At 38.0% G+C, this 23,560-nt stretch overlaps 2 protein-coding genes across 2 annotated transcripts; one reads left to right on the top strand and one right to left on the bottom strand.

Annotated features, from left to right (window-relative positions):
- Positions 1-11,633: 11,633 nt before the first annotated feature.
- Positions 11,634-12,161, bottom strand: LOC118593868 (keratin-associated protein 13-1-like). The gene has a single exon (XM_036203450.1). The coding sequence runs from the start codon at positions 12,159-12,161 to the stop codon at positions 11,634-11,636; it is 528 nt and encodes a 175-aa protein (XP_036059343.1).
- A 3,292-nt stretch (positions 12,162-15,453) lies between these two features.
- On the top strand, positions 15,454-15,963 carry LOC118593718 (keratin-associated protein 13-1-like). Its single transcript, XM_036203184.1, has one exon. It carries the CDS (start codon positions 15,454-15,456, stop codon positions 15,961-15,963), a length of 510 nt encoding a protein of 169 aa, XP_036059077.1.
- The last annotated feature ends 7,597 nt before the right edge of the window (positions 15,964-23,560 follow it).

Here is a 23,560-nt window from a genome sequence, read left to right as displayed (position 1 = left end):
CCCTCTTTTATTAATGAAGAATGCCGGAAACTTTCTTTATTTGCAATTGCACCTGAATAGTTTTCTGTACTGTATATTTAGATATGTTGTAATTTCCTTAATACCCAAAAAGGCAATTAGCCACTCCTATCTCAGAAATGTCATGACTATTTTACAGCAAAGCTTATCCCATCATATCCAGGGAAATCATATATATATGAGCATTTATAAGGGATATCCTTGCCTTTCATGGTAGAAAATGAGAATAATCTTCCTTTCTTCTTGTTAATAGATCTGAAGCATTTCTTTGGGTATTGTATGAAATGTACTGAAGATTGACCATACTGGTCTCTATCTTTCTCATTTTTCTGTAATTATGTATGGCAGACACACAGTATTGGCACATGGTTCACTTACAGTAGCAAACAGACAACATAAGACAAGAAAACTGAGTAAGTTTGAGCTAGAATGAGATAGGGTTCATTCAGGGTAGTAATTGGCTCAGAGATTCTAGGTGTGGTCCAACAATAACTGGTCCAACTGAAAGTTTAGATGGTTCAGACACCTAGGGTAGAACCAAACATCTCTGAAAAAATTAAAAAATCAATGAAATGATTTCTAATGATATTCTGCTATACTCAAAGATCAGTGCCTAGCCCAATTGTCATCAGAGAGGCTTCCTCCAGTAGCTGATCAAAACAGATGCAGAGACCCTGAGCCAAAATTAGGCAGAGCTCGGGGAACCTCAGAGAAGAGAAGATCCAGAGGGACCAAGGAAACCAGAAGAATGCAGCCCACAGAATCAACTAACCAGGGCGCATAGAGGCTCACAGATACTGAAGCTTCTAACAGGGAGCATACATGAGTCTGCAATAGGAGCTCGGCTGTGGGGCATTTACCCACCAATCCCACAGCTCCCCAGAGTTTTCTTGAATGTGAGCAGCAGGAAATATTAGATAGAAGGATGTATAGTGTGGAGATAAACAGAAAATAAAGGATAGCCTCGAGGAGGCCTGGAACCTATTTCAACAGGCCCTGACTGTCTCTGCCCCAGGGTATTTATAGAGACACCAAGGGGTGGAGCAAAAGACCTCCTCCCCCAGCACAGCCAAGTGTAGACCATTTCAGACACCTGCACTCAGGCCCATGGCCCTAATCATCATCTATGAGGACCTGCTGGGTAAAGTCACAAGGAACCCGAAAACGGGCTCCCAAACTCAACATATATGTTGTTGTTGTTTAGTTTGGGGATTTAGTGGCACTCCTAATAGCAGCGGTGGGAGTGTCTCTGACTCTTTTGCCTCCTCTTGGGACCTTTTTCCTTCTACTGGGTTAGGTTGCCTTTGTCCAGCCTTGATATGATGGTTTGTGCCTAGTCTTATTGCATCTTGTTATGCCATGTTTAGTTCATATAACTGGGAGGCCTCCTCTTTTCAAAAGAGAAATAGGGGAACAGTGGATCAGGGAGAAATCGGGGGCTGGGAAAAGTGGGGGGAGAGGAGGCTGTGGTCAGGATGTATTGTACTAGAGTATGAAAAAAACAAAAGACACTTTAGATCCTAGATCCTGTGTTTCTGACATTTGTGGCCTGAGGTCATATGGGTTCTCATCCAGGAAACACGGAGGGATCATTTCTACCACCATAAGACACAAGAGTTTCACTGACTGTGGACCTCCCTGATACAGTGTTCAGAGACATAATTTTACATGGGCTTCTGCAGGCAGTAACTGAGCCCAGAGAAGATATGGGGATTCCTATGAGAGTCTGATGACCAGCCTTAACAGAGTTTTGGTGAGTAACTTGAAGCAAACCTTCCACATATATGTGTCACATTGGGGAGCTTTGCTCTTTCTCCTGATCCATCTCCTATAGAAGCTTTTGGAGATGAAAAATAAACATGAAAAAAGTCTGAATATATCAAATTATGCTTATAATGTTTAAAATAGAATCTGTTTTGATGATAACAGAATTCAGGTGGTTTTTGCCCTTTGGGAACATTAAGTAGAGTTGATGAAGGAATCATTTCACTTGTGTATGTACTTATTTACACTTACTTCTTATGTACTTACACAGCTTCTGTGGCACCTGTTTCTACTTAATACCTGCTAAACACACACCTATAGTCCATTCTGTGTATAACAATGTACAGTTTAGCAGAGGTAAAATAAAATAAGCCATCTTTAGGAGATGCTTACTTAAGTCTCAGCAGACGAAAAGATGTATTGACTCAGAGCTTACACCTACACTTTAAAAAAAGCTTTGAAAAACTAGCAGGTATCAGGCCTTGCCAATGACAGAAGAAACTATCACTGAAGTGGAATATTATTAGTTCAGTGCAAGACTTGTAAAATGTTTCAAAAACATGATTAATTCTGGTAATTTGATTTCTTATATAGCTTTAATATTCTTGTCAAACAGATAATAAAACTCACAATTTTGACAAAGGATGGTATAGTAAATAATATTGTATAAAGTGAGGTCATGACAACTCCAAGGTATGGTTGAGGTGAAAGTTTCTATTGTAAATATATGTAAAAGAGAACATCAAGAGCATCTGGAAGAGTCTAGAGCATGGAGAGAAAATAGTAGCCTGGACATTGGACTTGGCCACAAGAGGAAACAGAGGCAGAGAGAGTGAGAGAGACAGAGAAAAAGAAAGAGATGACCATGAGAGAGGGTCAAAAGAGAGGAGGGCCCAGAGAGCACTGAGCTGATATCACAGGGTTATAAGGGAATGTGAAGCTAGACAGAGGAAGTCCCTGAATTAGAAAACTTCATGGGAGGGGCAGGGGAGAAGAGCCAGGATACCAGCGAGGACTCCAAAATGTATTACAGGTTCCTGCGATAGTGAGCAAGTCTGGATGCCCACATGCACTTTGGTTTGCTAATAACCACCACCACTAGCCATTTGTTCCTTCTGCCAGCAAGAAGAAAATGACTCCTTTGGAAGAGGGTAACCAGCTTCCTGAAGAATGCTGGCTTTTGTCTAACTGCCAGTATTTGGGCCTGAAAAATATAAATTATAAATGCAGGAATAAGTATCATTCCCAAATGATTTGAATTATTCTACCATTCAGAGTAAAAATCAATATATATAAAAATACACATATGTAAACCATGTTGGAAGTATAGCTTGGCAATCACTGCCTCCTTCCATTTTTGTGGCATTATTACTTTTGAAGACTTGTTTCATTGACTTTAAATTTATAATTAGAATAATTACAGGCTAGCGCTTTTTGTGTTTTTCCCTGTAGAGATAGAGGTAAAATATTGTTTTGACATTAGAATAAATGATTAAAACAAATGAAAAGTTACCCACCAAGTCTCTACATCAACACATCTTTTCATTTGACAACAGTGAGTGGTCATCTTTATTTTTATTTTTATTTTTTTAAAGATTTATTTATTTATTATGTATACAGAAGAGGGTGCCAGATCTCATTACAGATGGTTGTGAGCCACCACGTGGTTGCTGGGAATTGAACTCAGGACCTCTGGAAGAACAGTCAGTGCTCTTAACCTCTGAGCCATCTCTCCAGCCCTAGTGGTCAGTGGTCATCTTTAAATCAGCCTTTTCATATTAGTTTTTACTCTTCTAGAGTAAAACCTGCTGTGTGTAGGGAGGACTAAGGATGGGCTTAGTGGACACTGACATACAGGCTATGCACACTCTAAAATTAAACACCTAGGTTTTACAAAATATTACACAACTGAATTAATTTTGTTGCCAAATCAACTTGACATGTTCAAGAGAAAATATCCATCTCAGCTCTCTGGTTTCTGGCAACAATTGGTTTTATTCTCAAACAAGATTTGATATTCATTTATCCTACATTTTTTTCTCTTTTAGATTTTCCCTGAAGAGGATTCTGAGGAGACACAGATAACTCTATCAGTTGCCTCTCCTTCTCTCTCTACCTATGTTCAAAGTGTTCAGTTTTCCTTGGCTTAGTTTGTGCCTTTTCTCCTGCAGGAGAAACAGCATGATAATGTTCCTCAATCCACCCAGAAACATTAGTGGAAAGTGAGAAATCACACTGAGAAGTACAGTATAGTCTTTAGTAGATTTCTTAGGAAGCACAAAGTAACACTTCTCAACTTCAGTAAAGAAGTAAGGACATAGCTCTCATTCCATGTTACATAAGACAGGTGTAATCCTCATAACACTACAACAAATCACCAGTAACAATTTCAAGGGGCAAAGGAACATTTTCCTTGACATGATGAAATAAATGCTAGTGTAAAAATTGTTATGTCATCTCTGACATAGGAGTAGCTCATGGCTTTCTCTCTATCAAGAAAGTTACAGTACACATAAATATACTGTGCAGAAAACTATTCAAATGCAACTACAATTACAGAGATTGGTGAGTTCCAGGTGTAAACCAGGAAACAGACAAATATGAATATGAATGAAAAGGTTGGGCATCACACCCATTTCTGAGACTATATAAATGCCCTTATCCACAGGGTGGCATTAAAAAAATCAAAACATTTTCAATTACACCCAATTGAGTTCAAATCTCAATATGGCCTGTAACTGTTGCTTTGGAAACTTCCCCTCCTCCTCCCATGAGCACAGGTTCCTCCTGTGGCTGCTGTTGCCCCAGCCACTTGGCCTATAGTGCTACTGGCTGTTCTCCCAGAACCCACCAGCTGGAATCATTTCTGCACAGGGGCTGTCAGGAGACCTGTATTGAGCCCACCAGCTGCCAGAGGTCCTGTGTGGGGTCCAGCTTGGGCCAGACACCCTCCTACAACCCCAGGAGCTGCTTTCTTAACAGTTCCTGCCATCCAACCTATGCTGATCTCTGGATTTGGGGTTCAGCAGCTGCCTCTTTCTGGGCTATGGATCTAGAAGCTGCTACTCAGCGTATCAAGTGGCTTCAGGTCTCTGAAGTACAGAGTATCTACCTTCCTTTCCCTTAATTATGGATCTGAATTCTGCTAGTCAGCCTACATGGCTCACAGTATCTGTCGGTCTTCTTGATAGAGACCACTCTTTGGTACTGGCTTTTATGGAATCAACTGTTGGGTTTCCATACTCGTAGCTTATCAAAGTCATTTTGGTCCTGTAGCTTTTGTTTTCTTGTTCTACCTTTCCACCCTCTCTTTAATGGATTCTTTTATCAAGTTTGATTAATGTGTAACCACAAATTATGCCTTACCAATTGTACTCTTTAAATATACCTGTGGTTTTTTATTTGATTTTCATCCAAGAGCATGAACATTTGAAAATGAAATATTTAATCCAATAAATTGGTGTGGTCTGATAACTCACTATATTGTTCCTATTATTATTATTATTACGTGGCTTTTAGTTTCTGAATTTACATACTTATGAGACTTAATAAAGATGAATATATTGCATTAATTGGATTTTGGGACCAAAATAACAAATTACTTGTTATTGAGTATGCTCCTTTTTGAAGGAATAGTTAATAATAGGAAGATTGTCATTTCTATTGCAAATTGGGCTCAGAAACAGTGACAATGCCTGAGAATGAAAAATATGAATTTTTGCTGATCCAGGGAAATGGAATAATTAAGACTTAAATTAAAAATTCCACCATCAAGAATAAGGTATATAGTTTATTGGGTTCTGTATAAATATAGGCAAAATTATTTAAATTTAGCATTTGAATGGAATTTCTAAGCCAACAGAATACTAAGATTGGAAACATTCTCAATAAAGACACAACTTTGCACAAGTGCTAATGTCCTCACCTATCATGGTGTAGGCACCATCCTGAGCCTCATATCAAAATGTGTAAGGAGAAGCACACCAATCTCAGGTGGAAAAACTTGTTTCAAGAGGTGTGATGACCTCCTAAAGCTCCTTTGAGGCTCCACTTCAATCGGGTTAGAATTTATGTAGATTTTCCTAGTAGCTTGTATCCTTCTGTCTTCAGTAGAGTGGAAAAGCCAAGCTGAAGTCAAAGATGTAGGTGTGGTTCATTTGAAATAAGAACTAGGAGAGGGAGAGACCAATCCATGCAGTGGTGCACTATCCACAAGTTTATCAGCTTGGGCAAGAGGAAGTCATGGTTCCAGGCATGGGGTCAGAACTGATCAGAGGAATGAGCACACAGGCTGAAGATCTGGTACAGTAAAATCATGGATCCAGAGTAGTGGCCAGAGATGACACAGTGCTAGAACACAGACCATGAGCTCTAAATCACAGAGCAGAAGCATGGACTCAGGTAGAAGAAAAACTCAGACTTCAGGAGTCTCATAACAGCTACTGGAGTCAGGAGAATTGAGGATCAGAACAGAAATAAATCAAAGTATGGCATCTAGGTCTGGAAGATAACCCAGAAGTCAATGGAACAGAGGGCATGCCAACTGGGTACTGAAACTTGGAGAGCATATAATATCAGACTCAAAATACACATAGGTGTTGGTACTACTGAGGCCAGTCAATGAACTCCTGAATTAGTTAATTTCAACTTGTATAGTATGGAGCCTTAATATTAAGACGATATGTTTCTTACACAAAATAGATACAAGATCAATGAGACAGAATAGAGGATGCAGGTTCATCATTACAAGAACAGCTGCCTAAGATTTTACCAAGGTAGCAAAAAACGTAACATTGAAGCAAAAGCAACATCTTCTACAAATGGTCCTGGGAATCCTAGTTCTAAACATGCCGACAAAAACAAAACAAAACAAAAAAACAAAACAAAACAAAAAAAAAACAAACTAGACATTTCCTCATATCTCATCTTGCACTTAACTGCCGGTAGATCCAGGACATCATCATAAGACCTACTCTTGTTGTAGAATATTAAGATGTGTTACATTTTTTATGCTGTGGAACATTTGTTTAATGGTGCAAAGATGTGTTGCATTCTTTTATGTTGCATTTGTTTAACTCTATGAAGTTGTGTGACTTTGCCTGTCTAAAACACCTGATGGTCTAATAAAGAACTGATGGTCTAATGAAGAGGCAGGAGAAAGGATAGGTGGGGCTGGTGGGCAGAGGGAATAACTAGAAGGAGAAATCTGGGGGGGAAAGAGGAAAGAGCAAGAGAACAAAGAGAGGAGGATGCCAGGGGCCAACCACCCAGTTACACAGCCAGACATGGAATAAGAAAGAAAGAAAAGATATACAAAAATAGAGAAAGATAAAAGCCCAGAGGAAAAAGATAGACAGGATAATTTAAATTAAGAAAAGCGGGCTAGCATCAAGTCAAACTAAGGCCAGGTGTTCATAAGAAATAATAAGCCTCCCTGTGTGTAATTTATTTGGGAGGTGTGCGGTGGGCCCCCCAAAGAGTAAAGAGCAAACAGTAAAAAACTACCAACAACATAAGCTGAGACTCTAGAGGATAACGTGGGCATACATTTCAATTCATAGGCTCAGACCTATACTTTCTGGATAAGACTTCCTTAGTATAAGTTGTCAGTCTAACAGTGGACAAATATAAGATAATAAAATTCAAAAGGACAATTTCAGTTAGTGAAGGAAGAGTCCACTAATTGGGATAAAATCAATGTGAACTATTCATCTGATACTTGACTAGGTTCTAGACAACACAAATAACTTACAAAAACTAAACATCAATAAAACAACCAATTAAAACTGAGATATGGAAATAAGAATGGTCAATGCAGTAGGCAAGAGAAAAGAACTGCTAAGGATTTTTGAAAAAAACACAAGGAATCATATTTTTTAATTTTTTTTGTTATTTATTATATTTGTGTTTTCATTTTACACATCAGCCATGGGTTCCCCTGTCCTCCCCCGTCCTGTCCCCACCCCCACCTTCCCCCCAGCCCCTCCCCTCCATTCCCATCTCCTCCAGGGACAAGACTCTCCTGGGGATTCATTTAACCTGGTGGATTCAGTACAGGCAGGTCCAGTCCCCTCCTTCCAGGCTGAGCATGTGTCCCTGTGTAAGCCCAAGGTTCCAAACAGCCAGGATAAAGAAAATATGGTACATATACACAATGGAGTACTCAGCAGTGAAAAACAATGACATCATGAGGTTTGCAGGCAAATGGATGGATCTAGAAAAAAATCATCCTGAGTGAGGTAACCCAGACTCAGAAGGAATCATATTTTTTTAATTTACCTGAAATTACATTTAATATATATCAATGTGTATAAATTAAAAATTATATACCTAAGTTATAATAGATATTTGTATATCACATAATCTCAGTACTAGGCATAAGAAATGAGATACCCCTTTGTTAGTTATTGTTCAGGGGAGATCAAGAAACTTCCAGAACAATATGGCTATTGTCTTTGTCCTTGGTTGCTTCCCAGGAGTTAAATTTCCTATTTCTGAAGACATGCAGACTTTGGGCCCAAGACTTAGATAAATTAAGCTGGATCTTGCCTGAAAGCCTGTTCTGTGATTATTGGCTTTTAGAGTACCAGGAGACACTATGTTGCTAAGTGAGGGAGAAATTCAATAGGCATACTCAGTTGTGACACCTATAAACTACAACAATGACCAGCATGGCAAGTTACTATAAGCTCTCAAGCCTCCTGAAAGAAGATTCTCATTGTAGTAGACATAAACCATTACAGAAAACCACAATAAGTCAAAGACATAGAGGAAAACTGATTTTCGGGTTCCCAGACTCAATGGATATATCTCCAACACAACTCTTGCTACTAAGGCTTAGGGGATATAGAAGAGGGATTAAAAAGATTGCAATAGACAGAGGAATAGGAATCTTCTCTTAGATCCTGTCTAAGATCCCTGAAATTGCAGGGAAGCTATACCTATGATACCTCAACAATAATGTTGCATAAATAGAATCTAAAAAAAGTAATACTAATAGACATGCTATTTTGAAAGAGGGAAGTCTTATAGGACCCCATCCTAGACAAAGAAATATAGGTAACCAAGGAAGGCTGAGACAGGGAGACTAGGTCTTCCTCAGTCTTAAGATCCATGATTGGCAATCTAATATCAAGTGGTGAGATCTGAAATTGTATACCTACAAGCAACACTAAAAGACTAAACAGGTTGTTTTTATATATTTATACATTTATACACATATGTAGCAATAATAAAAAAGGCCATGGTTTTGAGTAGGAGCTAAGGAATTGGAACATGGAAGTGGTTAAAGGCAGAAAAGGGAAAAAATGATGTAATTATATTTTAATTAAAAATATAATGGACAGAGGGAGAGAGTACAGGGTGAGATGACTGGTATAGGGGGCCTTTAGGGGGCAGTGTGGAAACCTAGTACAGTGGAAATGTCCTGGAACCTATGATGGTGACATTAGTGAAGACTCTTAGTAAAAGAGGCTGTGGATCCTGAACAGGCCGTCTTCTGTAACCAGGCAAGGCTCACAGGAACTGGGACACCAAGCCAGCCACAAAACCTTTTATTCCTACCTGTCCTGACTGAAAGATGTGCTGGGGCAATGATGGCTCAGAGCTTGTGTGGGTGGCCAACCAATGACTGGTCTAACTTGAGGCCCATGCCAGGAGAGGCAACTCATGTCCCACACTGCCTGGATGGCCAGGAACTGGAACTGGGATAGCTCAGAGATCTAGTGTAGAACCAAACAAAACTGACAAAAAAATAATCAGTGAAATAATTTGTAACTATATTCTGCAATACTCATTGATCTGTACTTAGCCCAATTGTCATCAGTGAGACTTTCTCTGGCAGCAGATAGAAGCAGATGCAGAAACTCCCACCCAAACATTAGACAGTGTTCCTGCAGAAGAGGAGGAGAAAGAATTATAGAAGCCAGAGGAGTGGAAGACACCAGGAGAACATAGCCCACAGGCTCAACTAAGCAGAGACCATAGGGCTCACAGAGACTGAAGTAGCAATCATGGAGCCTGCATGGGTCTGCGCTAGGCCATCTGCATGCATGGTTTGGTTGTTTAGCTTGTGGTTCTTGTGGGATTCCTAAGAGTGGGCTTGGGGGTGGTGGGTTCCTTTGCCTGTTCTTGGGATCCTTTTCCTCACCCTGGGTGGCCTCATCCAGCCTTGATATGGATGTTTGTGCATAGTCTTATTTCGTCTTGTGTCATGTTCGGCTGATATCTGGGAGGCCTGCTCTTTTCTGAAGGGAAACAGGAGCAGTTGATCTTGGAGACAGAGGAGGCAGGCGGGAGAGGGAACCAGGAGAGGTACAGTTTAGGAGAAGCTAAGGTTGAGATGCACTGTGGAGAGAAGAACAAATAAAAATAAATAAATAAAATAAAAGAGGCATATTTTTAAAATCTTATAACAAGAAACACAAATGGCTAGCAAACACTAAAAAAAATGTTCAGTGTGACCTGGGGTGATAGTTCAGTGACTAAGAGTACATGATGTTTTTGTAGAAGATCCAGGTCCCATTTCCAGATCCCACAGGGCAGCTCACAGCAATCCATACTTCAGGTTCCAGGCTATCTAATACTCTTCTGTTTCTACAGGCACCAGACACTCAGGTAGAGCACAAGTGGTTACACAGGCAAACACTCATATAAAGACATAACCCAGTAAATTATATGCCTTATTCTTGATGGTGCAACTTTTAATTCAAACCTAATTGCTTCCTTTCTGTGGACATATGTATTGTTCAAAATGTCCTCTGGGAGTTCCTGGGATATTGCATTTCAATTTTCCCTTATAAAAACACTAAAATACATACTTAAAAAAAAAGATTTGTTTCTTTTTTCAAATCTTTTTAACCTTTAATTCCCACCATACCTGCATTGCCTTTTTTCTCAGACATTATTTTAAATAAATTGCACCAAGGTGTGTAGCTTTAAGTCTGCTTTGAGGCTCAGGGTGACACTGACTAAAAACTCAAAATTTCATGGATGAACTGCTCTTCTGTTGATTTGAAGTTGTGGCTGGAAGAAGCATCAGATGGACCCAGCTCCACCTGAACACAGCTCAGTGGGTTTTTCAAGCACCATTTAAAAACAAGGTACAGGAATAATACCCCGAACTTGAGAAGCAGGGGCACCCCAAACTTGAGAAGCAGGGGCACTCCAATCTTGAGAAGCAGGGGTACGAGCTCTAACACAGTACATGTAACCACCCTGATAGCTGCTTAAAACTTGGGTTATCTTTTGTCTAAAAGAATCTACATTCAAATTCTAGAGCAAAATAAGCTTTTGCTTTTGTACAAATTTCACTATCTGAATCATACAATATAATATTCTTGGTATTTGCATTTCTATTTCTCATGTTAATGACCTTAATTTACTGGCTCTGTAGAAATTCATGTCCTTCAATCCCAAGCCACTGCAGTTTGAACCCTGTTAGCAGATGTCAATGAATGTCTTCCCACATTATTCCGTCTAACACATCTCCGTATACAAAATGAGTACAACAAATCCCAACAAATAATCCTGCTGATTATGATTTAAGACTTCCAAATACTTTTAACACTACAAACAAAATAATAATACATCCAGATGTAAGATTGCACAAATCAAATTTATTTAATTAAAAATTTCAAATTTTAGATACTCTTGGATGAACACCAAATATATATTTGAGAGGACAGATAGTAAAACATACTTTGAGTTATCCTTAATCTGAGAATCTGTCAGAAGTTGAGGATGAAAGAAGTAGTTGAAGGATCATTGAAAAGACAGTGGTAGAAGGAAGTATGAAAACAAGGGTATAGGGCACAGAGATATTGATTTGGATATTGTAAGACTACAAAGATTTAACAGTTGAATCCATAAAGGCTAGACCCACAGGTTGATGTGTAACAGTAAGGATAAAATGTAGCAGAAGCCAAGTATGCTGGGTAGCAGACTCTGGACCCATAACCCAGGGAAGGGAAGCCAGAGACTCCACAATTCAGAGATCTGAAACCACTGGTTCCACAACCCACTGAGTAGCAGCTTCTAGATCCATAGCCCAGGGAACGGCAGCTCCTGGACCCAAAGCCCAGAGACCCAACATATGTCCCCTGGCAGGGACTGCAAGGTGTGGAGCTCCTGGGGTAGTAGCAGGCTGTCTGGCAGGGGCTGGACACCACACAGGACCTCTGGCAGCTGATGGGCTCAATGCAGGTCTCTTGACAGCTGGTGTTCAGAGAGGATCCCAGCTGGCAGGTGCTGGGAGAGCAGCTGGTAGTGGTGTAGACCAGGTTGCTGGGGTAGGAAGAACCACAGGAGGAACGTGAGGAGGGCAGGCAGTGCCCGAGGGAGCGGGAGGAGAAGTTTCCAGAGCAGCAGCTGTAGGCCATGTTGAGAGGAGATGTGAGCTTAGCTGGATGTACCTGAGAGGATTCTGAGTTTGAATGTCATGCTGTGGAGAGCTGGGTTTATATATTCTCAGCAACAGGTGTGGTACCCAACAGGGTCATCCTGACATATTTGTGTGATTCTGTGTTTGCAAATATGGAACTCAGTAATCTCTGTAATTGCAGTTGCATTTGCATAGTTTTCTGCTCATTGTGTTTATGGGTGTTGTCGTTTTATTAAAGGAAAAGATGATGAGCTACTGCTGTGCCAGACATGCCAAGGCTGTTTTATAGTAATGACTATTTTATCATGTCCTGCAAAGAAACTGCTCCTTTTCCTCTTAATGTAACTTTTATGTGTTTTGTCATAGGATGTTATGAGGAAAATACTTTTCTTCATGGTGTGTGATATGACAGTAATTTGCTGTTCTTATTAATGAATTGGAATCATTACTTTGCATTTCCTATGGAACATACTGAAGGTGGACCTTGCTTGTCACCATCCTTCTCATTTTCCAATATTCGATGGGAATCCCTAACATTTCCTATGTGATTTAGCTCCAATATCAAGGAAACTATATAAGCAAGGAAAAATCAAATGAGATTGAACCCAGGAATACAGAAAGGAAGAAAATGATTAGAGTTTTTATGATCACAAGTGACAGAATTGAGGCCTGGTTGCCACCACTTTATTACATAGGTCTCTGACTTTTTCACTTGGTCCTAAGTCCCCTCAAAAGGGAGGATTCTGGAGAAGAAATACAAATGTGCAAAACCTGAATACATCAAATCATGCTTATGCCACTTAAAAACTAATTATGCTGTTAAATACCAGAGAATTCAGGTTGATGTCTTTTCCTGGCCGTGTTTACTGAAACTGATAAAGAATTTTTTTCATTGCATATGTAATTTATTTTTCTTGTTTACATGTTTATTTTGAGACGGGGGAAATAAAAACATGAAGTTGGATGAATCGTGTGGACTTGCTAGTATTTGGAAGACAAGAAAGAAAATTATCAAAATATATGAAACTTTTAAATAATAAATTAATTAATAAAGCAAAAGAAGAGAATGAGAGTTTCATTTTGGACCTTGTATCTAGCCTATAGCTAAATAATGTCTGCTTAAGCCAATTTTGGCCCTCTCCTTATATAACAGCATATACTTCTTAATAGTAAAAATGAAATAAGAATGCTTTTAAAATTATCACTTAATTTTAGGGGATGAGAGAATGTGCTGATATATCAGTTTTATGCACAGCAATGCAATGTTTTAAACCATTCTCACATATACAAATAGTGGTTTTTTTACACCTATACCTAAAGAAGAAATGAAACATCTTTAAGTCATAACAAATAACACACTAGTGAGTGGAAAAAAATATCACTTAGGGTAAGCTAAAATCAACTTCATATTAGACATAGCAAGTTTTTCAAAAGCATAATTCCAACAATTGTTTTCATAATCTGATCTAAAGAATCCCAGTAAAGCTTTCCAAAGGTTTACAACTGTTGTGGTAATAAAGGTCACAGATCTTGATAACAGATTGAAAATCCTATGAGGAAGTTCATTTGTGATTGTGATAAATATATTACTTGATACTTTTTCCAGTCAAATAGCACCATTCCAACAATTAACATGGAAATTAGTAAGTGTGAAAAAATGTGTATACCAATTCTGGGAAGCAAGGTTTTCCATAGCTTGTGAATCACCACTTTCACTCCTGTCTGTTCTATCATTATTAATAAGTCTTGGTTTCATTGGCTTTTAATTTGTAATTTGAATATGTGGTAATACTTTAGGTTAATTTTTAGGTTTACATATAGAAAACATATTCCTGTGAATGGACATGATTTAAAAGAAAAAAAATGTATCAAATTGATACAACAACATGTCCTTTCATCTGCTAATATTAATCGATCATTTTTCAAACCAGTCTTTCTACATGATTTTTACTCTTAGAAGTATACTTTGGTATGTGTGAGAATAATAGAGATGGGCTTAGTAGATAGTATTTAGATGTGGTCTGCACACAGCTTCCAAAATAAAACTCTGAAGTTTTACAAATAAGCAAACAGTTGAAATGCTTTTCTTTCTCAACCCTGTTTGACATGTTGAAGATTAAATATGTATCAGAATTCTTTGATATCTACCAAAAAATGTTTTTATTTTCAAAGCTGTATAACATTAGATATGTTGACACTTCTTTAATTTGTTTTTGGTCTCCAGAATCCCCCCTAAGACAAAGCTCAACAAAAAGAAAATTCCCAAGAACCACACAGCCTCTGGGTGTTTGCTTAGGGCCTGTGATCTGCACTCTGTTTTATAGTTGCCATAGAATCCCCTGGGAATCCTTTACTTTCCCTAGACTCATGGCCTGGGTTCATATCATGCAAACTGAGGTTTTTACAGAACCCACAGCATGGAGGACAATAGTCCACGGAACTTCCTGTGCTTTAACTTGTGAATATGGACTAGTCCATACTGGCACAAACTCAGAAGAGAACCCTCAGGTCACTTGTCAGATACACAGGATATGAAATGGTTTACTTCTCTCATTTCTTTGACTCTATTCATGAGGGTCAAAATGCCCTGTACTTGTGACTCTGCCTCAGTGTTGTCCTTGCTCTAACCACAGTTTCAATCATCTCTCTCTCTCTCTCTCTCTCTCTCTCTCTCTCTCTCTCTTTCTCTCTCTCTCTCTCTCCTTTAGGTTCAATCTCATTCAAGTTACTTTGCTCATACTCTGCCTTAGCCAGTGGAGGTGAAGTACATGGGAAATGCTACACATCCACAAAGAAGAATATTGGAGGATGAGAAATGATGGTGAAAGATGAGGTTATCTTCAGTAGGTTTCAAATGGAAGCAAAGTGATGCTTCCAATTCATTAGTAAAAAGAAGAGCAAATTCCGCCCATCACTAAACTATGGAAGAAAAATGTGATCTTCAGAACATTCTGACAAACACATAAAAATCGGGCCAAGAGGAAAAGGAGGGATTTTCCTGGACACAATGAATAAGCATCAGTGTAAAACAGTCATAGCATCTATGACATAGCAATAGCTCATTGTCTTAATTATAAGAAAATTGCAACACCCATAAATATACTGTTTAGAAAACTATTCACATGCCAAGTGCACATTTGTAAACCAGGAAGCACACAAATGCATCAAGGGTGAGACTATTGGGTACCACACCTGTTGCTGAGAATATATAAACCCAGCTCTCCACAGCATGACATTCAAATTCAGAATCCTCTCAGGTACATCTAGCTGAACTCACATCTCCTCTCATCATGGCCTACAGCTGCTGCTCTGGAAACTTTTCCTCCCGCTCCCTCGGACACTGCCTGCCCTCACATTCCTCCTGTGGTTCTTCCTACCCCAGCAACCTGGTCTACACCACTACCAGCTGCTCTCCCAGCACCTGCCAGCTGGGATCCTCTCTGAACACCAGCTGTCAGGAGACCTGCATTGAGCCCATCAGCTGCCAGAGGGCCTGTGTGGTGTCTAGCCCCTTCCAGACAGCCTGCTACTACCCCAGGAGCTCTACACCTTGCAGTCCCTGCCAGGGGACATATGTTGGGTCTCTGGGCTTTGGGTCCAGGAGCTGCCGTTCCCTGGGCTATGGATCTAGAAGCTGCTATTCAATGGGTTGTGGAACCAGTGGTTTCAGATCTCTGAATTGTGGAGTCTCTGGCTTCCCTTCCCTGGGTTATGGGTCCAGTGTCTGCTACCCAGCATACTTGGCTTCTACTACATGCCAACCTTCTTGTTATAGATCATTCTGTAGCAGTGCCTTCTAGAAATTCAACTGTTAAGTCTCTGTATCCTTACAATATCAAAATCAACTTTTCTATGTCCTGTATGCAATCTATTATACTCACCTTCTATTACCTTTTTGTCTTTCCACTAACAATTCTTTCACCCTCAACTTCTGTTAGAATCTTAAATTAATGTGTCATCTCATATCATGCCTCAAACTTTGTGCTATTGATACTCTGCTCTTTGGTGTTCATTCAAACCTATTTGAAAACTGAATATTTAATCCAATAAATTTGTGCAGTCTGAAACCTCAATATATTGTTCATACTTTTATTACATTGCATATATGTTTGCATTTATGAATATCTGGGACTTAATTAAAGATCAAAACCTTTATACAACTTGAGTTGAGAGAAAATAATATGGTTTTGGACATATTCCTTTTTTGTAGTTGTCAATAATTGGAAGATCGTAATTTGAAAGCAAATAAGGCTCATAAAAGTGAGCATTGCTTACGACTGAAGTATATGATGAAAAAGTTATTCATCAAAACTATATTGCTATGTAATTTATGGGGTTATGTATATTTTTAGAGAAAAACTATTTGGGGGAATATGACTTTTCAACCATGAGAAAAGTCAACTTTCAAAGACTCTCAAGACAGACACTTTTTATCTAAAATGCTGGTATTAAGGCCAACCAGATTTTAGACACTATTTCTGCCTATCTCCTCAAACATTTGAAAGGAGAATGACAATGATCTTAGGTGGTAATAACTGGGTCCCAGAATCATGGCAACTTCCTGATGCTTCTCCAACTCAACTTCACCCAACCTAGAAACACTGATGAACAGTATTTACTCATTTGTTTTAGTCTGATTTTCAAAGTCAATGATTCAGGTGTAATTTGTTTGAAATAAGAGTCAGGAAAAGAAAGCTAACCCAAAGCAATAGTGTATACTCCATTAGTACATCAACTTGGTCCAGAAAATAGTCATTGTCTCATAGAACAGATCAGAGCTGACCAGGGGCAGGAGCACACAGGCTACAATTCTAGGGCTGCAGAAGTCATGACCCAAAGGAATGGGTCAGGTCTGAGCCAGGGCAGTGATTCTATAGCAATACAATAGAAGTCATGGGCTGAGAGACAGGATTAAGGTACTCAGACTTCAGGAGTTCCACAGTAGGAGTTGGGGCAAGGAGAAGTAAGGATCAAATCATAGATGCCTCAGCATAGAACATTCAGATCTGGAAAGCAAAAGAGAGTGTCTGCCTATGGACCTCACCCACCCAACATATCACTATGTTGGGGGACAATATTTGGTTGTAAATTTGGTAATATTCACTTCATAAAATTAGCTAGACAGATCTGTGTGTTGTTATTTTCAACAAAATCTCAATTGTACCACTTTACCAGTAAGACTTGGGAGCCAGATGCTGTGATGAAAACCTGCTATCTCAGAGAGGCCAAGAAAGCACCCAGCTGACCTGCCTCCTCTGCTGATGTCCCCAAAAAAGTGTTTTCTCCTACCGCCTATGCCGTCTCAAACTACACTTGTCCAATTCAAAATCCCTCCCTTCTACTTTCTGTGTGTCTCTTTATCTGTCCTTCTGACTCCCTCTTACTCTCTATGGTTACTTCCTGTCAACTGTTTGCTTTTTCTACCTCTTGTCCTACACAATGTTGTTTTTACTTAATCCTATTTACAATAAGCAAAAAACTCTTGGATTAAAGATATGTGTCACGGCTGAGCCACACCACAGCTGAAAACATGTTTTCCCAGTTAATAACACAACCTCAGAGTTCACAGTGTGATCAAATATGCCACAACATTTCCCCCTTTTTGTCTAAATAAAAAAGGAAAAGTCTTAACTCAAACACAGTAAAGCTATTTACAGTAATAAAGTTATTCCTGACTAGCTTTCCACAATGTCCAGCTTGGTTGCATTTGGCAGTTTTAGGATTGAGTATTTCTGAGTTCTAAGTACTGTAAAATGTTCATGACAGTCTCATATGAATTCAGAAATTTGAATGTCCTAAGTAGTATGTAGTCCAAAGCTGATCTTTGGGTGGTGTTTGTCAGCTTGGTGGCAACCCTAGTTAGATAGAACTAATCTGGGTCTCCAAGTTGGGATTCCAGGTTGATCAGCTGGAGTACCACTTAAGCAATATAATTTTTTTTCTTGGAATATGTTCCCTTGGTGATCTGTTCCCTTTCTTTAGATGTTTCAGTTGTCCAGTGGTCTCTGATTCTTTTGTTGGAGGCTTTTAGTTACCTGAAAAGATAAAAGCAAAACCTTGCCCCATCCCTAAATCTGGGGAATTCTTTTCTTTCACAGGTGTAGTCAGAAGATTTCTTGTGTCCTGGCCTGCCGGCAGTCAGGATAAATCTCTCCCACTTGAGTCCCCCAAGTAAATACACAGAGGCTTATATTAATTATAACTGCATGGCCATGGCTCAAGCCTTTTGCTAGCTAGCTCTTATATCTTAAATTAGCCCACAACTATTAAATCTATGTATCATCACATGTTCCATGGCTTTACCTGCATCCTATTACATGTTGCTCCTTGGACAGCTGGCTGGAATCTCCTGATTCAGTCTTTCTCTTCCCAGAATTCTTCTTGTCTGCCCATCCCACCTATACTTACTGCCTGGCTACTGGACAATCAGTGTTTAATTAAACCAGTGTAAAAAGCATTATCCCACAGCAGACAGGTTATATATTTCCTAGGGCAAAATGATTTTGGCAATTGAACAAAAAAGTATTATCTTTAAATTAAAAAATTCTTCTGACATTTTAAAACTAAAAATACCATAAATGTGTATGCATAGATGTACCTATATTCCCTTTCTCTTTATATACATGATTTCAAGGTTTAAGTGTATTTATTTTTAGATCAAAAAGGAATTCACTTTGAATTGCAGCTTGCCTTTTGCAAGTAGGTTTAAAATTTAAATCAGTGTAATTCTTTTGTTCCTGCCTCTGCCACCCTTATAATAACTATTCTCATAAGATTGTCCTAGTTTAATTTGGTTCTCCATTTCCCCTTATTTTTTAGTGTTAGGGGTAAAATTTGAACTTTTTCTAGTGTTTAGTCTATCACTCTTGTTGATTTACTTTGAATTTGTTTCCTGGAAAATTTTAATATTCTAGTCTTAATTAAATGTGAATACTACTTTGTCCACTATTTCATTATTTTCAGACATTTTGTCTATGTTGCTTGTATGAGCCCCATAAAATTTGATGTCTTTGCTAAATTTTGCTAGAGTGTGACATTTCCATTCATGCCTCCCATGACCAGATATCTTTGCCATTAATCTTCCAGTTAGAAGTTTTCCACTTTGATGACCATATACCTATACCATTGCACATGAACCATGAATTGGAAAAAAAAAAATCGAGATTTTTCCTTTTGCTTTCCTACTTCTTTGTCTTATAGCCAAAAGTGTTGCTATTAGTTCAGTGTGTCATGCTGATTTTGTAGTTCCTTTCTCAGTACTGGCCACTCCATCCTCTGGTCTATAGGCTGCTGCTTACCATTAGTTTTGGTTCTATCAGTGGTTGATGAATCATCAGTAAAATATGTGTTAGCCAAATGTTGTGACCATTTCATCAGTCCCCACAGTGCCTCTTTCAGGGGAGGGGTGAGTGGTGTAGGGATGGGGATTATAGGCGACTGAGCTATTTCCTCAGTGTTCAGTGTGGGAAGGCACAGAGCCCTTTGCTACCGCATCCTGGTGACAAAGGAATTGAGGAGGTGCTTGTTCCACTATAATACCTTTCTTTCTGTGGCTAAGCCTGTAAAGGATTCTGCCTAAGAATAGATCCAATCCATCATTGTAAAGGTACTCAATAACCATAGGGTGATTGGCAATGGCTAAGTATAAGGTCCTCCATGCCTTACCTCAAAGAGAGAATATTTTTTCTCCATATATGGAAAGCATTTGCATTAGAAACCAACGGGCAAATGTTGGTGGATTTCTTTTGGCTTTATAAAATGTCCACAGTTGGCCACTTACCAATAATTATGATATCCATAATTAGGGAATCATCTGTTTCAATATTGGTCAGGTTTGCATGCACAGAGAAGAGCTTGCCAGCAGTCACAAAAGTTGTTCTTTCTTCCTGTCCCCAGTGGAAGTTAGTTGCCTTTCTAGTAACTCTGTAGAAGGTTTTTATAATAATATGTAAATATGGTGTGTGATTTCTTGAGTGTGCAAACATACCAATTAGAAACTGTATCTGAATTTTGTCCCTTGATGGTGGGATTAAAGTCATGCCTCACCACCACCTTGTTCACTGTAACTTTAGAATTTAGAAAACAATTTTTAGAGGTCTACTTTTCTCAGTTGGGGTAAAGGCATGGGCTACCACTGCCCTGCTCAAATATTTTATCTTAGCTCTAAATCACTCCAACTCTTAGAGATTTAGAAAACAAGTTTGAATTGTAATAACCCTTTCAATTTATTTAAACTATTTTAAATTTCTTAGCTGTATTTTTAATAGCAAATGACAAAAATATGCTTTTTTTAATGAAGAAAAATCAAGAGGTGATGTCTAAGATGGCATGGGCCATGTGGCAATCTACAGTGTACCATTCTAACATGGAATTAAGACACATGGTTTAAAAAACCCATTTTTTTAAATTTCATGGCAGTAAGGATAGTGTGCTTTTAGTAAATTATCATTTGAAAACATTATTACTTTTTATGTTGTTTTCATGCCTGATCAAATGAAAGACATTAGTTAATCTTTATAAGTTAGTTTCAACTGAATGACCAAGCTGTCTGATAAACTTTCACCTTCTCTGTGTTCTTCTCTGTGCATGCAACCTTGACCAATATTGAACCAGAGGATACCCTAATTATGGATATCATGAGATCTCTCCAATTCAAATAAATCTTTATCATTCTTAATTATATTCACAGCTTTTCTTCTCCTGTGGAAACAAAGGCAAAACTTCTTCCCCTGCATAACACATATCTTTGTTTCCATTCTGAGGTCAACACATGTTTAAAATATACAGGATGATTCAGTTCAGCAGTTTTTTCTATTAATCAGTGTCTCCCCACAGCTGTTGTTACTTTCTCATTAGCATTTAAAATATTTTAAGTTAATAAAGTGTTGTGCATTCTATTTCTGGGTGTCTAAATTACCCCTTTCTGTTAATTAAGCATATCTTTTAGAGTTAAATTAGATCTTTCTATAACTGCTTGTTCTATAGGGTTGGATAGTATACCTGTAATATGCTTTATATTGTAATGTGATTCATTCACTAGAGATATTTACTGGAGCATTGTCAGGAAGCTTAATTTATACAGTTATCTCCATAATATCCAAAACTTCTAATAAATGTGTAATTACAGAATTAGCCTATTTAGAACTTAAAACAGTTGCCCATTGAAATCCTGAATATGCATCTATGGTATGGTGCACATACTTTAATTTTCCAAACTCTGCAAAATGAAACTCAACCATTTGTCAAATTTAATATCTTTGGGGACATATTGGGTTACTTCCTGCAGGTAATTGAGTTTGGTTATACAAAAACCAAATAGGAAATTTCCTTGGTTTGTTGCCAAGTAATATAAAAATCTTTCTTCATACCTTTGATGTTAACATAGTGTTTTTATGAAATTCTGAGGATTCTAGCACATTTCCTATTAGTAGCTTATCAGTTTTATCATCACCTTGCATTAGAGGGCCTTGTACACCAATATGGGTTCTGACATGTGTTATATACAATGGATAATTTCTATTTCTTATCACTTGTAGTTGAATAAGTAGAGAGGTTAATTCTGAATCATTTAAAATAATTTCAGTAGTTTCAATATATAAAACAGCTATTTCTGCATATTGAGAGTCTGTAACTATATTAAGAGATTCAGGAAATTCTAATAATACTGTAAGAGTAGCATTCAGCTCTGATTTTTAAATCCAATCATATAGGAGTTTTGCCACTTTACTTATTTTTCCTGACTTATAACCTTCCTTTCCTGATTTATTTGTATCAGTACAGAATGTAGGAGCTCCAGAAGTTGGTGTCTCTTACTATATCAGACAGAATACAATTTGTTCTTTTTATAAATTTTTGAGATATTTGTTGTTAATTTCTCCCCCCTAAAATTATTGCAAGTTCTTTTTACCAGTGTTCATCTTGTGCCTATAGCAAGGCAATTTTAGCATTAGTAAAGGGGATCACTGTTTCTGCTTGGTTTATTCCTGAAAAACAAAGAAGTCTCATTTTTCCTTTCATAATCTATTCAGAAATGTTTTCTACACAGGTCTTTATTTTTTATTCTGTTTGTGTGCTAAAAATATTCATTCTCAGATATTATCCTCTCTCTGTAAAAAATTCCTGCAAAAGAATGAGTAGAAGACAAAATAACTAAAATATAAAATCATGCTTTGTATCCAAGTGATCCACAGGTGCATCATATAATTTCTGTTCTATCAGGGCCAATTCTCACTTAGCTTCAGCTGACAAATTCCTTGTACTACTTATGTCCTTATCATCTTATAAGGTTTGAATAAATTACTTAGTTCCTGAGTAGTTAATCTAATTGTGGGCCTTAGCCATTTAATACCTCTTAGCAATTTTGGAAAATAAGAATTCATTATTGATCTCTCCTGAATTGTGCTTTCTGTAGACATATTTTGTGTAAGCCTATCTTATATCCTAGATAATTGATAGAGTCTCAACTTTCTCTTTTTTCAGGAGCAATTTGCAATCACCAGCAAGACAAAATTCTCTTTATTTCATTGAACATTTTCCCACAAGGTATCTGTATCTGAATCAGCCAGTAAGATATCATCCATATAATGATAAATTTAAGATTGAGGAAATTGTTTACAAAATATTTCTAAGGGTTGTTTTACAAAGTATTGACACAAGATGGAGCTATTTAACATTTCCTATGGAAGAACTTTCCCCTGATACCTTTAAACAGGTTGAGTAATATTAAAAGTAGGTACTGGGAAGGCAAATTTTCCCTTCATCCTGTTCTTGTAAAGGTATAGTCAAATGTAGTCTTTTAAATCAATCACTATAATATACCATCCTTTTGGTAACAAAGAAGGCAAGAGAATTCCAGGCTGTAAAGGACCCATTTGCTGACTTAACTTATTTATGGCTCTCAAATATGTTAACCTTCTTCATTTTCTAGATTTCTTTTTAATAACAGATATATGAGGACACCAAGGACTGATTGATTCTTTAATATGTTGAACATTTAGCTGGTTCTGTACCAGCTGTTCTAGTGCCTATAATTTTCTGGTTTCAAAGGCCATTTTTCCACCCATACAGGTTTGTCACTTAGCCACTTTCAAGGTAGGGTGGTTGGTAACTTTGAAAGACCAACAGCGTTGTGTCCTGCTTGTGTACAACCTGAACAGTCTGTGACTGCTCTTGATAATAATTTTTAATATTTTTTCAGAAGCATTCTTTATTTTATAGTTTGTGTCTTAGATTTAAGAATGTTAATCAGTATTTTCCATTGTTGCAACAAATTATATCACCATAAATTCATGGCTATATTAGCCACATATAGCTTTAATTTACCTATCTGTCTTCCTGCCCTATACATTCAACCCATCTTTTGCTTGGTTTTAGCTGAGATTATGTTTCAATCTCTAG

Source organism: Onychomys torridus, chromosome 12 (genome assembly GCF_903995425.1).
Source record: "Onychomys torridus chromosome 12, mOncTor1.1, whole genome shotgun sequence".
Taxonomy (NCBI): domain Eukaryota; kingdom Metazoa; phylum Chordata; class Mammalia; order Rodentia; family Cricetidae; genus Onychomys; species Onychomys torridus.
Note: the sequence above shows the minus strand (reverse complement) of the source record. Positions and strands in the feature narration are given on the sequence as shown.

Excerpts from the sequence above, each read along its gene's own strand:
- LOC118593868 (XM_036203450.1), bottom strand. The coding sequence starts at position 12,161 with ATGGCCTACAGCTGCTGCTCTGGAAACTTCTCCTCCCGCTCCCTCGGG.
- LOC118593718 (XM_036203184.1), top strand. The coding sequence starts at position 15,454 with ATGGCCTACAGCTGCTGCTCTGGAAACTTTTCCTCCCGCTCCCTCGGA.